The 18,184-nt window shown below is 43.5% G+C and overlaps 1 protein-coding gene across 1 annotated transcript in view; it reads right to left on the bottom strand.

Moving 5' to 3' along the window:
- The window catches only part of PRTG (protogenin), a 128,305-nt gene that overhangs the window by 17,125 nt on the left and 92,996 nt on the right, over positions 1 to 18,184 (bottom strand). Inside the window, exons 13-15 of the mRNA XM_038750693.1 lie at positions 2,198 to 2,293; positions 1,517 to 1,703; positions 151 to 278 (exon numbers count right to left, since the gene is read on the bottom strand). Coding sequence (XP_038606621.1) covers positions 151 to 278; positions 1,517 to 1,703; positions 2,198 to 2,293 — 411 coding nt within the window. The remainder of the gene's footprint in view (positions 1 to 150; positions 279 to 1,516; positions 1,704 to 2,197; positions 2,294 to 18,184) is intronic.

The following is an 18,184-nucleotide window of genomic DNA, read 5'->3' as shown; positions in this document are numbered from 1 at the left end:
GTTGATTGATTGAGAGGAATCGTGGTATTTTTGACTTGGCTTCCAGAAGTCAGTGGGGCAGTTGAAAAAAATAAAATAAAAATCAATTAGATAGGCAGGTGGCTGATTCAAATATGGCTGGGGTACATTACCCGAAATGGGCTTACTTACCTTCTGGCAGCGTGGAATGATAAACTACAGGACTCCAGGGGCTGGACAGTTGATCCACGTGCAGACGCACTGCAAATTCATATTTGGTGTTTGGTTCTAGGCTTTGGACCAACATGTGAGTATCTGACCTATATGAGGGAATAATAAAACTAGTTACTGCTGAGAGGCAGGCTTTCCAAATTCAGACAGCCATCACCCTTAACTGGAACAGCTAGAGGCTCAGAATCATGGTTTTCATTGTAACAAATTTGTTAAAAAAAAAATCAATTAGTTTCACTGCCCAGGTATAAATAGGTCGGTCTTAACTGGGACACAATAAACCCAGAGGTTTTAGCTGTTCTGTTCCCAAATGCGAGATTGAAAAATTAATAATTTCCTCCTTTCATTAACGTATTAATCTACTTTTTTTGACATTGTGTTTGTTTGTTGAGTACTGTTGGCAAAACAAAGCTGTTATATAGTTCTAATGAAAGAACTAAAAGTCAAGGAAAAACCTTTGCTTTACACTAGAACGCTCTTTTAGATCAAATACTCCTCCTCCAGTTGGGGGAGGAAAAAGAACAAAACCTAAGCTAGTAAAAACTACCAGGCCACTGAGTGACTCAAAAATATAACAAGTCAAAGACAGGCCCTAAAAAGCATCAGAGCAGGGGGAATGAAATGGAGCGAGGAAACAGAAGACTCCTTCACTCCAGAAAAGGACTATATTCGTGCCCAGACCTACAGAGAGGATGTGATTCTGGGAAGGGCGAGCTATCGATGAAGAAAACGTATTGCAGGTAGGGGTTGATTCATTCATTCATTCAATCGTATTTATTGAGCGCTTACTGTGGCAGAGCACTGCACTAAGCGCTTGGGAAGTACAAGTTGGTGACATATAGAAACGGTCCCTACCCAACAACGGTCTCACAGTCTAGAAGCTGCGTGGCTCAGTAGAAGAAGCGCAGGCTTGGGAGGCAGAGGTCATGGGTTCAAATCCCAGCCCCGCCACTTGTCAGCTGTGTGACCTTGGACAAGCCACTTAACTTCTCTGTGCCTCAGTGATCTCATCTGTAAAATGGGGATTAAGACTGTGAGCCCCAAGTGGGACAACCTGATCACCTTGCATCCCCCCCAGCGCTGAGAACAGTGCTTTGCACATAGTAAGTGCTTAACAAATACCACCAATATTATGATTATTAGAAGGGGAGACAGACAACAAAACAAAACGTGGACAGGTGTCAGGTCGTCAGAATAAACAGAATTAAAGCTAAATGCACATCATTAACAAAATAAATATGAAAGATGGCAGGAAGAGTGGGGAGGAAGAAAGGAGGTGGCGGGGGAAATAAGAAGAAAAAAACAACAATTAATTGAAGCTACATACGTTTGAAGGTACAGAACCAAAGAAGCATTCTGCAGGCCCACGGGATTACAGCGGATGGTATAGTTAATTATTTGTGCAGAGGTGAATGCAGGCCTCCCCCAGTGCAGGTAGATGGAAGATGAGGTGTTAGCCTTCGCATAGAGATGGTGCGGGGGTGGTGGTGGAGGAACCGTACGATCCCGAACAGCTATTTAAAAAGACAACGAACATTCATAACACCACCGCCTCCATACAGTAGCCTGCCCTTCAACGCTCGTAAAGCCACAAATCCAGGAGCAAGGGAATTCACCAACTATGCCACAGAGAAGTTGAGTACCGCGGCTCGAAGCGGGGATGGAACTAGTCCTGGAGCTCAAGTCTCCTGAATGCCAGTCCAATCTGTTGGCAACTCGACCTTGCCACACGCAAGCCCGTGGGAAATCAGTGAATTGCCACGTTGTGGAGCAAAACTGCTCACCTGGTTTCTTTTTCCGTTATGTGAAGCAACAGCGAGGCTTGAAACGGAGCTTCAAAGACCATTTTTCGGTCACGAAGAAATCGTTTTAAAAACAGCTAGACCGGTGACTGCCTTAAGTACTTACACACACGCATCCGTAGGAATCGGAGCTTCAAAGAACATTTTTCGGACAAGAAGAAATCGTTTTAAAAACAGCTAGACCGGTGACTGCCTTAAGTACTTACATACGCATCCTGGAGTACTGACTGTTTGATCAGCTTGGTAACCATCTTCCATGCTATTGTAGGCCAGCAGTCTCACATGGTACTTCCTTCGGGGATCTAAACCAGAGAGACACGGTAATAATTAGGATCTAAGAAAGAATACCTTTAGAAACCTACAGCGGTTTCAGAATTCTTTAAAGGAGTTAAGCTCTTGCACTGGTTTCGATTGAATCCTGGAGTCTGACAGAATTTTTACCCACTCCAGTACTACTATGCCTGCCGCATTACAGTGCTGAGTTTTTTTTTATAAACGTACCACTGTCAAACAAAAAGAGAGAACAGTGAGATGAACAGGAAAGGACTCACTGATAATTTTCTTTGGAGAAATACGAGCCGCTCAGAGACAACGGCGAGGTGAAATATCTGCAAAACAGGCATGTGGAGGGCCTGGTTAGACAGTTTCCTCAGGCTTTTATGGCTCAGACATTATGATTTAGAACAGTCTAGCTTACAATGGAAGGTTTTTGATCCTGTGTAGACCAAACCGAGATCTTAGTCTTTTGCAGTGAGCAGCTAGCCAATCATTTATTTCTTTTGTCTTCTACATTTCTGTAAACTGTAAGCTCCTTGAGGGCGGGGATCACATCTACCAACTCTGTCGTACTGTACTTTCCCAAGCGCTCAGTACAGTGCTCTGCACAGAGTAAACCTTCAATAAATACCACTGACTGACTGATTGATAGGCAAGTCTTCATGCTGAGACAGCCGATTAGTGAATCAATCGTACTGTGTGCAGAGCACTGTAGAAAAAGCTTGGGTACGTACAATATATCAGAGTTTATTTGTTCATTCATTCCGTCATATTTATTGAGCCCTTACTGTATGCAAAGCACTATACTAAGTGCCTTGAGAGAGTAAATATAACAATAAAGGGACACATTCCCTGCCCACAACAATCTTACAGAGTTAATAACGATGATGATATGATGATAATAGTACTTTTTAAGCGCTTACTATGCGCCAGCACTGTACTAAATGCTGGGATAGATACAAGAAAATCGGGTTGGGCATAGTCCCTTTGTCCCACGTGGGGCTCACAGTCTCAATCCCTATTTTACAGATGAGGTTACTGAGTCACAGAAAGTGACTTGCTCAAGGTCATACAACAGACAAGTGGATTAGAACCCATGACCTTCTGACTCTCAGGACCATGCTTTAGAGTTGGTAGACACGTTCCCTGCCCACAGCGAGCTTATAGACTACAGTGTGGCTCAATGGGAAAGAGGACGGGCTTGGGAGTCAGAGGTCATGGGTTCAAATCCCACTCCGCCACTTATCACCTGCGTGACTTTGGACAAGTCACTTCACTTCTCTGGGCCTCAGTTACCTCATCTGTAAAATGGGGACGAAGACTGTGAGCCCTCCGTAGGACAACCTGATCACCTTGTAACCTCCCCAGTGCTTAGAAGAGTGCTTTGCACATAGTAAGCGCTTTATAAATGCCATTATTATTATTATTATTGTTATTATTATTATTATTATTACAAACGCCTCTTTGCTATTCTCCCCACTTCTGCTTTCTCCCCTCCGCATCCTTCCAACAAGTACGACTTCAAAGTATTTTTTCTGAGGAGCGGCACTGCCTAGTGGATCGGGCACCGGCCCTGGAGTCAGAAGGTCGTGGGTTCTAACTCCGGCTCTGCCACTTGGGTGCCGTGTTACCTGAGGCATGTTATTTCGCTTCTCTGGGCCTCGATGATCTCATCCGTAAAATGGGGATTGAGACTGTGAGCCCCACGTGGGACAGAGACTGGGTCCATCCCGATTGGCTTGTGTCCAACCCCAGCTCTGAGTACAGTGCCTGCACATAGTAAGCGCTTAACAAATATCATTATTATTATTATTATTATTATTATTCTAAAGTGCTAATTGAATCACACCACTCACTTCTAAGCAGCAGACTAGCAGGTTCAAAACCCACCACCAGATGGCTCCCTCACATCACATTAATCTTTTTACACCCCAGCTTGGGCAATAATAATAATAATAATAATAATAATAATAATAATAATAATGGGATTTATTAAGCACTTACTATGTGCCAAGCACTGTTCTAAGCACTGAGGGGGATACAAGGCAGCGTGGCTCAGTGGAAAGGACCTGGGCTCGGGAGTCAGAGGACATGGGTTCTAATCCCAGCTCTGCTGCTTGTCAGCTGGGTGACTTTGGGCAAGTCACTTCACTTCTCTGTGCCTCGGTTACCTCATCTGTAAAATGGGGATTAAGACTGTGAGCCTCACGTGGGACAACCTGATCACCTTGTATCCTCCCCAGCACTTAGAACAGTACTTTGTACATAGTAATAATAATAATAATAATAATGGCATTTATTAAGTGCAAAGCACTGTTCTAAGCGCTGGGGAGGATACAAGTTGATCAGGTTGTCCCACGTGGGGCTCACAGTCTTCATCCCCATTTTACAGATGAAGGAACCGAGGCCCAGAGAAGTGAAGTGACTAGCCCAAAGTCACCCAGCTGACAAGTGGCGGAGCCGGAATTTGAACCCATGACCTCTAACTCCCAAGCCGTGCTCTTTCCACTGAGCCACGCTGCTTCTCTGCGCCACGCTGGCTCTATCCAAACTAAACTCCTCTCTTGCCTCTAGGCCTTTCATTCATTGTCACATTTATTGAGTGCCTACTGCACACAAAACACTGCACTAAGCACTTGGTAGAGTTCACTACAACAAAAGTCAAATTCCCTGCCCATAACAAGCTCACAGTTTAAAGCCTTTATGCACAACATTCCCCAACTAGGAATAACCACCCACTCCGGTTTACCCAAGCTAATTCTCTTCACTCGAATCCCGGATCTGCCACATGTCTGCTGTGTGACCTTGGGCAAGTCACTTCACTTCTCTGAGCCTCAGTTCCCTCATCTGTAAAGTGGGGATTAAGACTGTGAGCCCCACATGGGACAACCTGATCACCTTGTATCCCCCCAGCGCTTAAAACAGTGCTTTGCACATAGTAAGTGTTTAACAAATGCTATCATTATTATTATTATTATTAATACAATGTATAGACAGTATGTCAAACGCTTACACATATGAAGTTGAACGCATTCTGTTTCCTCCTAACATTTGAACTATTACGTGTTTTGTCCTTTTTCACAATATATGTAAATAATTTATGATTGTCTTCTCCCCCTAGACTGTGACTTTTGCTTCTGGTGTACTCACCCCAACAATTAGCACAGGGGCTCTGACCTCGGGGGGGCTCAATAAGCTGATCGACTGATGCAAACTTGGAGGAAGGCTTTTATGATCTAGAGATTTGCCATTCTCTTGCTTCAGCATATGTATAACAAAAACCTTAGAGACCTTTGTAAATTACAAGATTTCCATGGCTTCCTAATTAACTTTTTAAAAGATCCTATACAATTCCTTTGACAAAGCACCTGAAACATTTATATTTACATGCATTTTTCAACTGGCAAAAGACAGAAAAAAGCAACTAAATTCATCTAAATTTTAGACCTCACAAAAGAGTTTGCTCATGTCACCTTTACTCAGGCAATGGTTTAACTGAATATTTTGTTTGAACTCGTTTTTCCACTCCCTTTTCAAAAGATGCTACAAGGTTTTGTTTTTGGGGGGTTTTTTAAGTCCAAGTCCTAACTATGTACCTGCCCTGAATAGGCACTATAGAAGCAATAGGAATTGATCTAGAAATTTCACATACTATTTATTTCTCGATAAATTCCTCCAGTGAAGAGCCGTAATGCCATTCTGCTAGGCACGGAATGATAGATTAGATCCATTTATCTTCCTGCTAAGCACCTTATAAAAATCTCATGGCACTTGTAAGTAGGTCACCAAAATTGGCCATCTTCTCTGTGAAATAAAAAATAGCAGAGGTCTAATGCCTTGCCAAAATGAACAAACTTGTCTGATGTACTTGTAAGCACCACTCAATCTATACAGTTAAACAAATTATCCTTTTCAAAAATATGATCATTTTGCCTCATCAAAAATGTTGACATCATCTTGAATGCTGGCAGTAAAATCCTGCTATTGCATAAGCCAAATAAATAACATTTGGGGAAACTTCCAAAAATCTATTATGAAAACACCACAATATTTAAAATTCAATACTCGTTTGCACTTGCTATAAAGAAACCAGCTTAAAAGTAATCTTCAATCATTAAGCACTTAGTACAGTGCTCTGCACACAGTAAGCGCTCAATAAATACGACTGATTGAAAACTATTTTTTTTTATATAGATGAGAAGCAGCACGGCCTAGTGGATATATCATGGGCTTGGGAGTCGGAAGGTCATGGGTTCTAATCCTGACTCTGCGATTTGTCTGCTGTGTGACCTTGGGCAAGTCACTTCACCTTTCTGTGTCTCAGTTCCCTCCACTGTAAAATGGGGATTAAGGCTCTGAGCCCAATGTGGGTCAGGGATTGTGTCCAACCTGATTAACTTGTATCTACCCCAGTGCTTAGAACAGTGCCTGGCACATAGTAAGTGCTTAACAAATACCACAATTATTATGATTATTATATATGATTAGCCTGAGACCCAATTTGAGTGGCTCCGAGCCACTCATGGTGGCTTCTACTTTATTCTATTCTAGCCATGGTGCTGGTCGTAACTTCTCAGAATATGACCATGAAAAAAGCAATGGAGGTGGGTTACTGAATTTGTCTTCTACTGGCATGAGGAGCATGCCTTTGCGTGACTGAAACCTCCAACCCCATCTTTCAATTTCCAGCAGCTCACAACCACTGGAGTATACGGCCCCTGAGAAAAGTGATCCTCAAACCAAAATAACTGCCCGCCTGTCATCTACCAGGTAAGCAGCCCACTCTGGAATGCTTTAGGTGTTAACGTATTGTACTTTCCCAAGTGCTTAGTCCAGTGCTCTGCTTACGGCAAACGCTCAATAAATATGATTGAATGAACTGAATGACAGAATAAATGGGCTAGATTCATTCATTCAATCGTATTTATTGAGCGATTACTGTGTGCACAGCACTGTAATAATAATAACAATAATAATAATAATGATGGCATTTATTAAGCGCTTACTACGTGCAAAGCACTGTTCTAAGCACTGGGGAGGTTACAAGGTGATCAGGTTGTCCCACGGGGGGCTCACAGTCCCAATCCCCATTTTACAGATGAAAGGAACTGAGGCCCAGAGAAGTCAAGTCACTTGCCCAAAGTCACACAGCAGACAAGTGGGGGAGCCGGGATTTGAACCCATGACCTCTGGCTCCAAAGCCTGTGCTATTTTCCACTGAGCCACAAGAAGCTTAACAACTGGAAGGGCGTCTATCTGGTAGCTGTATCTTTTCCTACCAGGTGATGTCATCACAGCTGAAAGGTGGGGAAAACCAGCAGTCTAACCAAATATATTCCAGGACTACTGCCCTGTAGTAAAAACTAGGATCCCTCTCATTTTCTCGTGAAAAATGACACATTTAGCACTACTATAATACTTTATAGACAATTTTTAACATAGCATCATCTCAAGTGCCCTATCAAGAATTCTGGTTGATGGATATTTTTTCAGTTACAGTAAAATTTTTTTAAAAAGTATTTTCAGCACTCCTATCCATAAAGGTTAAACCGATTTTACTCAAAAGGGAAAAAGTATTTAAGAAATCTGTTTCCTCGTACTTTGGCAAAATATTTTTGCCTTTGAGGTTAAAGTACCAATCATTAAATATGGGGGTCGATATATTTAACGGGAACTCTCTAGACCACTCTTTGGCCAGAGAGTGCTTCAGGGTAAAACTTCCTCAGATTTGGTGGCAAAACACTGCCAGTAAAACATGAAAACTTGAATTTTATAGGCTTCCAGATAGTGATCCTAACACAACCTACAGTTTCCTGGTAAAGGTAACATACTTACAAAAAACCTTGCCAGGGCAAGAACAAGGAATGACTGCAGGTTCTAAAACCTGCCATTGTTTCTTTCAGCTGCTGCATGTTTGTGAAGCTCCAAAGGTCTTGAAAGGAGCCAGACCTAGAGCTAACAGGTCAGGGCTAGATAAAATTAAGAAAGAATCTGAGGTCAGGACCATGAAATACATTTTTCCCCAGCACAGTGAGTTTACCTCCATCGACCTTTTCATTCAGTATTGATAGAGGTTTGAGGATTGCCCCTCCACCTCACTGCAAGCTGACTTGAAAATTATTTTTTTAAAAAAATGCCCCTCAAGGCTAAAAGATAACATTCCACCAAATGCAATTTACGGTCAATGTGGAAATTTTTAGGAAAGACAAGCACTTGGCCCTAAGGACAACTACAAAGCAACAACAAAAACGAACGACACTAACATTTTGCTTATAGATTAAGCAACAAATTGAAACCGTTTTATAAATCACGAGGACTTTAAAAGGTAGTGCGCGAGATTCTCCGTCAAAGGTTTGCGTGCGAATGGGGTTTGTTCTCCCCTCTCTCCCAGCGAAGAAATCTGAAGCTACTTCTCCCCTCTTACTGAGAAAAGAGCTGTTCATAATTAGAAGAATAAGTTTGAAGGGTGAAACTTAGTGCCCGGCCAAATGTCCATTTGTAATTTCCATCTTTTGTGTTGCAGGGTTTTGTATAACCCACGGGTCCATTGTTCAGCAGCAGACAGCGGAGGTCTCATTGGCCCACCTTTCCAGGGTGACCGCACAGCTCCCATGCCCGCCCCTTCGACACAATAAGCCCAATATAATTATTCGGAGAAGGGGCCGGGAATGACATCTGGGTCACGGCCTCTGACATAGAATCGGGGGGATAGCCGGAATCTGCTCCAAGCAACAGAGGTCCAGGGGAATTGCTAAAGGGGGATGGGTGGGAAAAGGAAAGCGGGCTGAAACACTATCCTTAAAAATGTCATTTAAAAGCAGAGCAATGTAAATAACTGCACTTCGCAAAGATAGGAGATTTCAAACGTTCTAGGTGAAAACCATACATGAAACCAAAACACGCTCGCCTCTCTTCTCAGAAAACGTGTTAGAATTTGGGGTTTTCTTCCCACACCCTTTTTAGACTGTGAGCCCACTGTTGGGGAGGGACTGTCTCTATATGTTGCCAACTTGTACTTCCCAAGCGCTTAGTACAGTGCTCTGCACACAGTAAGCACTCAATAAATACGATTGATTGATTGATTGATTTTTTGTTATATCTGAAGTTGGAATGGGCTTAGTAATACTGAATTAAAAGTGTAAGAGGGCCCATGAGTTATGGATCATTTTAAGTTAAAAGGTTGGCTTGAGCTGAAATATAGTAACTTTAAAAACTCAGTTTCCTATTGCTTTCGATAAGACACTCTTCACAACTACACTCTTCTTAAAACTGTTTACGTTACAACTTGAAAATAATTGGGAGCAAAACTGATTTTCCTTTTCCCTCACCAACAGCAAGTCTATATTAGACACTATCTTTCATATTTTTTGTCGGGTGGTTTGTTTGGGTAGAAAGGACACGTATGACAGATGTGAGGCATCCCACTAAACATTCTGTAGCTTTCAGTGGTTTCTGAGGTTTCCCGCTTATTTGTCTAAACCTGAAAAAAACTTCAATGTCTTTTGTTCTAACTCCTCCAAAGCCCTTGGGACAAATAACATCTTATATCTCCTTCCAGTAAAAACATCACCTTCCATTCTTGCTAGAGTCTGCACTTAGGTACAACTAAAAAGCAAAATTCCTTATCATCATTTCCCATAGAAATGGGAAAACACTTAAAAGCTTAGCCTCGGAAACCACTATTAAAAAAACCACAAAAACCAGACGACAGAAGTGCATATGGATACAGCTCCTGCAATTAGCAGGGTAAAGCAATAACTTTTCAGTGCTTTTCCAATCACACTGCATCCAAAGAATCGGTTGCAGAAATAAAGAGTTATCACATTTAATACAGCCTCAATATTTGAAAGAGTGTTTCTTTGCAACACTTGTTGAAAAAAGGCCCTCGGGATATTTTTAGGCAGTAGAAATAACTTCTATTTATTCATTTCTATTAATGTCTGTCTTCCCCTCTAGGCTGTAAGCTCGTTGTGGGCAGGGAATGTGTCTGTTGACTGTTCGTTCATTCAATCGTATTTATTGAGCGCTTACTGTGTGCAGAGCAATAAGCGACTGTTCTGTTACGCTCTCCCCAGAGCTTAGTACAATGCTCTGCCCACAGTAAGTGTTCAATAAATACAATTGAATGAATGAATAACTTCCCAGGGGTGGAGAAATTTCCAACTCCAGTTTAGGTTCCGGGGTGATTTAATTTACATACAAATTACTGGAAAGCTGTTGTGAAAGCTATTCCAGTGGCTTGGAATACACAATTTTTGATCTTTTGTACTCCTCTTTCCCTATGGGAGACCTTTGGCTGCTTAGCAGTGGAAAGAACATAACTCATGGGCCCTGCTTTGTAAGACGAGTGCACTGCTCCTAAATCCACCTACCATAATACAATGACTTTAATGGATTTATGCAGAGAGGGGCCATATTCTTCGGGTATAGAGGATTAAGAGGAGAATCCGTTGAACTTTACAGCTTAATATTTGTGAGAAATTTGTGCGCATGTTTTATAACTTTGATTTAATTTATAGATCCATATAACATACATGTATATTCTAGCACAGAGAAGCAGTGTGGGCTAGTTGATAGAGCAGGAGCCTGGGAGTTTGGAGAACCTGTCTGCTGTGTGACCTTGGGCAAGTCACTTCACTCCCACTCCCTTCTCCGGCACCCCATCTTGCTTCCTTTATTCATTTCCTTCTAGACTGTGAGCCCACTGTTGGGTAGGGACCGTCTCTATATGTTGCCAACTTGTACTTCCCAAGCGCTTAGTACAGTGCTCTGCACACAGTAAGCGCTCAATAAATGCGATTGATTGATTTCCCCTCCCGACCCCACAGAACTTATGTCCATATCTGTCATTTTCAAATTTATATTAATGTCTGTCTCCCCCTCTAGACTGTAGGCCCGTTGTGGGCAAGGAATGTGTCTGTTTATTGTTATATTGTAATAATAATAATAATGGTATTTGTTAGTCACTTAACTTCTCGGAGCCTCAGTTACCTCATCTGTAAAATGGGGATGAAGACTGTGAGCCCCGCGTGGGACAATCTGATCACCTTGTATCCCCCCAGCGCTTAGAACAGTGCTTTGCACATAGTAAGTGCTTAACAAATGCCATTATTATTATTATTATTATTATTATTAAGCGCTTACTATGTACCAAGCACTAAGTGCTGGGGGAGATACAAGGTCATCAGGTTGTCTCACGTGGGGCTCACAGTCTTAATCCCCATTTTACAGATGACGTAACTGAGGCACACACAGAAGTTAGGTGACTTGCCCAAAGTCACACAGCTGACAAGTGACAGAGCTGGAATTAGAACCCACGACCTCTGACTCCAAAGCCCGTGCTCTTTCCACTGAGCCATGCTGCTTCCCTACTCTCCCAAGTGCTTAGTACAGTGCTCTGCATACAATAAGCGCTCCATAAATACGACAGAATGAATGAATGAATTCACGTCTCTTGTGCCTCAGTTATCTCATCTGTAAAATGGGGACGAAGACTGTGAGCCCCACATGGAACAGGGACCGTGTCCAACTTGATTAGCTTGTGCCTGGCTCATGGTAAGCGCTTAACAAATACCATAAAAAAAAATGGCCGCTTGCAGAGGCTGCTCCAGTCTACCTCAAGTGCTGCTTTGACATGTGGAAGGTGGGGAGAATCAATCAATCAATCAATCGTATTTATTGAGCGCTTACTGTGTGCAGAGCACTGTACTAAGCGTTTGGGAAGTACAAGTTGGCAACATATAGAGACAATCCCTACCCAACAGTGGGCTCACAGTCTAAAAGAGTGGGCTCACAGTCTAAAACTGAGAAGTAGCAGAGATTCAACCAGGGAGCTGTGAGGCGGCTCTGGGACCAGACCAACATTCCCTCCTAGCAGGTACCCTAGGGGCAATTCTTTCCAGAGATGGGGGTGAAGCCGGAAAGCAGCATGGCCTAATGGATAGAGCACGGGCCTAGGAGCCAGAAAGTCACCTGGCTTCGCTGTACCTCAGTTCCCTCACCTGTAAAATGGGGATTAAGATTGTGAGCCCCATGTGGGACAGGAACTGTGTCCAACCTGATGAGCTTGTATCTACCCCGGTGCCTAGTACAGTAAGTGCTTAATAAATACCATTAAAAAAAAAGTGGAGCTACTCTTGGGGATGGAAGGCTCTTTAAGCTGCCTTGGGGTGGTCAGTTAGCCCAGGGTTCCCTTGAGTGCGGGGCCCAGGCACATTCCCTATTTGTCATATTCTTTATCCAAATATGGCTCGCTGGTGGTTCCTGGCTTGAAACAGCCTCATGAAACGTGGATGAAACAAGAACTATAACGTATAACAAGGAACAATATATATGTGGTTCACAAGTAATAGATGTTATAAAGTCACAAACCTTAAAACACACACACACACACACACAGGCATAAACCAATTTACTGTGCAATTACATTACTGACTAAAAATCAAGCTTTCCTGTCCAGATCCCCACAGTTAACTACATAATTAACAGGTAGAACTCCCACCCACCCCAACATCACAACAGTAGAAGATAAACAATATGTCTACCAACTCTGTCAAACTGTTATATTGAACTCTCCCAAACTCTCCAGTGTTCTGCAGACAGTAAGTGCTCAAAAACAATAATAATAATAATAATAATGGCATTTATTAAGTGCTTCCTATGTGCAAAGCACTGTTCTAAGCACTGGGGAGGTTACAAGGTGATCAGGTTGTCCCACGGGGGGCTCACAGTCTTCATCCCCATTTTACAGATGAGGTAACTGAGGCCCAGAGAAGTTAAGTGACTTGCCCAAAGTCACACAGCTGACAATTGGCAGAGCCGGAATTTGAACCCATGACCCCTGACTCCAAAGCCCAGGCTCTTTCCCCTGAGCCACACTGCTTCTAAATAAGACTTACTGATCGATAAAGAGCCCAAAGGTGTATTTTCAAAATGAAGGTTTACTTTCTGGAGAAATTGAACTGATCTTTAGACTCTAGATTGTAATCCCATTGTGGATGGGGAACATGACTTCCAACTCTGTCCTCTCCCAAGTACTTAGTACAGTGCAGGCTCAATAAATACGATTGATTTATTGATCTTTCCACCTAGAGAAATTCTTTCACCTAAAGCCTCCAGCCAAACAATGAGGAATTCTTGACTTTTGCTATAGAGCTTGACCAACATCTGTTTAAGAAGATGCCCTGTCTCAACACACACAGATATTGAAGGCCTGACATTCAACATCATCTTACAAACAATACATTTTTACAAACTGACAGAGAGAATCTACTTATGACACCCAAACTTCCCCTAAAGCTATGAAATAAATTTCCTTTCGGGACTAACGTTTCTCTGTTGGATTGCCATGATCTTTCCTTGCCATTTTGACCCTATTGTGAAGCAAAATGAAAACATCATCTATCATCTCCTCTACTGCTGGGACTTTTAAAGAGGTGCACGGTTTCATTACAAAAACATCTGTGGTTTGGTGACCCTCAACCCAAATCCCAACCTTTAGGAGTTTTGCTGTTACAGCATGCTTACAAGATGCAGGTAGACTGCTCAAAAACATTGGGCTCTCTTGGAAAGGAGTAGAAAATATGAACTAGTAAAATTGGATTGTTAGGTATCAGCTGAATTAGTTAATTAAAAGCAATTAATGAGCACACAATATCATAAAAGTCCTTTCAACTCTTATTTTAATCACTGTTGCACTGACAAAGATTTTTAATGTTACGGGATACTAGCTAATGTAATGTACACTATTAGGTGTGCAAAATAAATAGTTATTCATAGCTGATTAGCAACCTGCTAAATAGGCTAAATCTAACCTCTATATATACTTTAAATAATCCAGTTCTTAAAGCAAATTCAGCATCCATAAAATAGTTTTAATACATTTCCTTTTATATGAACTAAGGATATATTGAAATTTCAGCCTGTAATGTATACCCCAGCCAAAAGTTATCATGAAGTGCTTTCCGATTACAAAAAAGGATGATGTGCAATAAGGAAGTGTGAAAAATGATGAATTTTGGAAGTTTCTTTGGAAAAAACTAGCAGTTTGTCTTTGGATAAAATACTGGGGGAATTTGTGGTAAAACTGCATAACTCACAGTATCCAGTTCTTGATCTTAACTGTCCAAAGTGAGATTAAGGCAAACCCAGAGAAAATTATGAAAGGAACACTAAACTTCTATGCCTCAGTTTCCTAACCTTAGATGATCAATATACAAACTGAGACTCACTCTGGGATCTCATATTCATGACTTTCAAATACTGTTAAGTATGAGAAAGCACCATTTTGGCTCATCAATTTTTTTTATGTTTCAGGAGTAATTTTACCTAACACATTAGCACAACTTACTTGAAACGGGTGCCACCCAAAGATGAACAAGATACATGGCATTTGCCCAATTAAAAAAAAAAGTGATCATCACTCCAGATTTTGTGAATTAAAGTAGGATTCTCAGCATTTCCTGAGCAATTTCAAGAATGATTCGACATTTAGTTTCCGGTCCCTTTTCAGAACATTGCAAATGCTCTTCCCTCACCCCCACAATAACAATTTAATTCCCTAAAGCGGTCAGTTTTTCGCTCAAAGTATTGATGTATTTTCCAAAATGCTGGTTATTGATTTACTGCCTTTTCAACACAGTGGCCGAAAGAAGAGCAGCTTGACAGGTTTTTAAGGCTTCCTGTAAGCCTCTAGAAATCTTTTGCTCCTTTGATTAACAATGCAGACCTTGCTTTCTTTACCCCTCAGGTGTCATAAGGGGCGAAGACACAGCAGGCCGGCCTTTGAAAGGCAAGGAGTCTGCATGGAAATGGGTGTATTGCACATGGAGTCAGGGCCATACAAATATGACTTTAAAGGAAATTAGGGATTCAGACATAATAAAATTTAAAAGCGTTAAAATGTCCTGTGGAGGGGAGAAACTCACTTCTAGGGAAATGTAACAGCTTCGTAAGGCTGTGTGTCCCTACTCCCGGAAGGCTGCAAAGGTTTGAAATGTGCTTTTCATCGTTGTGGGTCAGAACCCGCATCTGCCACAATTCTTCCTTTGAGACACCAAGGTCAATTTATGAAAGGAAGGGGGATAGAGGTTGCTATGAGACAAAAGAAAACCTGCTAAAAATGGTCAAGTCCGGCAATCCAGATGGGAAAAGGTGAAAGTTCAAAAAAGTCACGTTGATTTTTTTTTCCAAATAGCCTTAGGTCATCTAAGAATTACAACTTTCTAAATAATCCCCCAAATCACATGCCTTGCCTTTCCTAATTATCTTGTGTGCAACCAAATTCTCTCAGTCTGGAAGTAACCCATGGACTGTAACACTCTCCAGACTGTAAACTCGTTATGGGCAGGGAACGTGTCTGCTAATTCTGTTGAATCAATCAATCAATCAATCAATCGTATTTATTGAGCGCTTACTATGTGCAGAGCACTGTACTAAGCGCTTGGGAAGTACAAATTGGCATCACATAGAGACAGTCCCTACCCGATAGTGGGCTCACAGTCTAAAAGGGGGAGACAGAGAACAGAACCAAACATACCAACAAAATAAAATAAGTAGGATAGAAATGTACAAGTAAAATAAATAAATAAATAAATAAACAGAGTAATAAATATGTACAACCATATATACATATATACAGGTGCTGTGGGGAGGGGAAGGCGGTAAGGCGGGGGGGATGGAGAGGGGGACGAGGGGGAGAGGAAAGAAGGGGCTCAATCTGGGAAGGCCTCCTGGAGGAGGCGAGCTCTCAGGAGGGCCTTGAAGGGAGGAAGAGAGCTAGCTTGGCGGATGGGCAGAGGGAGGGCATTCCAGGCCCGGGGGATGACGTGGGCCGGGGGTCGATGGCGGGACAGGCGAGAGCGAGGTACAGTGAGGAGATTAGTGGTGGAGGAGCGGAGGGTGCGGGCTGGGCAGTAGAAGGAGAGAAGGGAGGTGAGGTAGGAGGGGGCGAGGTGATGGAGAGCCTTGAAGCCCAGGGTGAGGAGTTTCTGCCTGATGCGCAGATTGATCGGTAGCCATTGGAGGTTTTTGAGGAGGGGAGTGATATGTCCAGAGCGTTTCTGGACAAAGATAATCCGGGCAGCAGCATGAAGTATGGATTGAAGTGGAGAGAGACACGAGGATGGGAGATCAGAGAGAAGGCTAGTGCAGTAGTCCAGACGGGATAGGATGAGAGCTTGAATTAGCAGGGTAGCGGTTTGGATGGAGAGGAAAGGGCGGATCTTGGCAATGTTGCGGAGCTGAGACCGGCAGGTTTTGGTGACGGCTTGGATGTGAGGGGTGAATGAGAGAGCGGAGTCGAGGATGACACCAAGGTTGCGGGCTTGTGAGACGGGAAGGATGGTAGTGCCGTCAACAGAGATGGGAAAGTCAGGGAGAGGACAAGGTTTGGGAGGGAAGACAAGGAGCTCAGTCTTCGACATGTTGAGCTTTAGGTGGCGGGCGGACATCCAGATGGAGATGTCCTGAAGGCAGGAGGAGATGCGAGCCTGGAGGGAGGGGGGAGAGAGCAGGGGCAGAGATGTAGATCTGGGTGTCATCAGCGTAGAGGTGATAGTTGAAGCCGTGGGAGCGAATGAGGTCACCAAGGGAGTGAGTGTAGATTGAGAACAGAAGGGGACCAAGCACTGAACCTTGGGGAACTCCCACAGTAAGAGGATGGGAGGGGGAGGAGGAGCCTGCAAAAGAGACTGAGAAAGAACGACCGGAGAGATAAGAGGAGAACCAGGAGAGGACGGAGTCTGTGAAGCCAAGGTCAGATAACGTGTTGAGGAGAAGGGGGTGGTCCACAGTGTCAAAGGCAGCTGAGAGGTCGAGGAGGATTAGGACAGAGTATGAGCCGTTGGATTTGGCAAGCAGGAGGTCATTGGTGACCTTTGAGAGCGCAGTTTCCGTGGAATGAAGGGGACGGAAGCCAGACTGGAGGGGGTCGAGGAGAGAGTTGTTGTTGAGGAATTCTAGGCAGCGCGTGTAGACAACTCGTTCAAGGAGTTTGGAAAGGAATGGTAGGAGGGATATGGGACGATAACTAGAAGGTGAGGTGGGGTCAAGAGAGGGTTTTTTTTAGGATGGGAGAGACATGGGCATGTTTGAAGGCAGAGGGGAAGGAACCAGTGGAGAGTGAGCGGTTGAAGATGGAAGTTAAGGAGGGGAGAAGGGATGGAGCGAGAGATTTCATAAGATGAGAGGGAATGGGGTCAGAAGCACAGGTGGCCGGAGTAGCACTTGAGAGGAGGGAGGAGAGTTCCTCTGAGGATACCACTGGGAAGGATGGGAGAGTAGCAGAGAATGTTGAGAGCCGGGGGGTTGGAGAAAGGGGGGGAAGAGACTTTGGGGAGGTCGGACCTGATGGATTTAATTTTGTTAATGAAGTAGGAGGCCAGATCGTTGGGGGTGAGGGAAGGAGGAGGGGGAGGAACCGGGGGCCTGAGAAGGGAGTTGAATGTACGGAAGAGCTGGCGGGGGTGATGGGCATGGGTGTCAATAAGGGAGGAGAAATAGTTTTGTCTGGCAGAAGAGAGGGCTGAGTTAAGGCAGGAAAGGATAAACTTGAAGTGAACGAGGTTGGCATGGTGTTTAGACTTTCGCCAGCAGCGTTCGGCAGCTCGAGCATAAGAGCGAAGGAGGCGGACAGTGGCAGTGATCCAGGGCTGTGGGTTAGTGGTGCGAGAGCGGCGAAGGGAAAGGGGAGCGAGCGAGTCTAGCTGAGTAGAAAGGGTAGAGTTGAGAGCAGTAATCTGATCATCAAGACTGGGTAGAGAGGAGAGGGCGGCGAGGTGGGGTGTGAGGCGTTCCGAAAGATGGGTGGGGTCCAGAGAGCGGAGATCTCTGTGAGGGAGTAATACGGATTTACAGGGGAAAGGAGTGTGAGTGAGGAGGCAGGTGAGAAGATTATGATCAGAGAGAGGGATCACAGA

The sequence above is a fragment of the Tachyglossus aculeatus genome, chromosome 8, assembly GCF_015852505.1.
Source record: "Tachyglossus aculeatus isolate mTacAcu1 chromosome 8, mTacAcu1.pri, whole genome shotgun sequence".
Classification (NCBI taxonomy): domain Eukaryota; kingdom Metazoa; phylum Chordata; class Mammalia; order Monotremata; family Tachyglossidae; genus Tachyglossus; species Tachyglossus aculeatus.
Note: the sequence above shows the minus strand (reverse complement) of the source record. Positions and strands in the feature narration are given on the sequence as shown.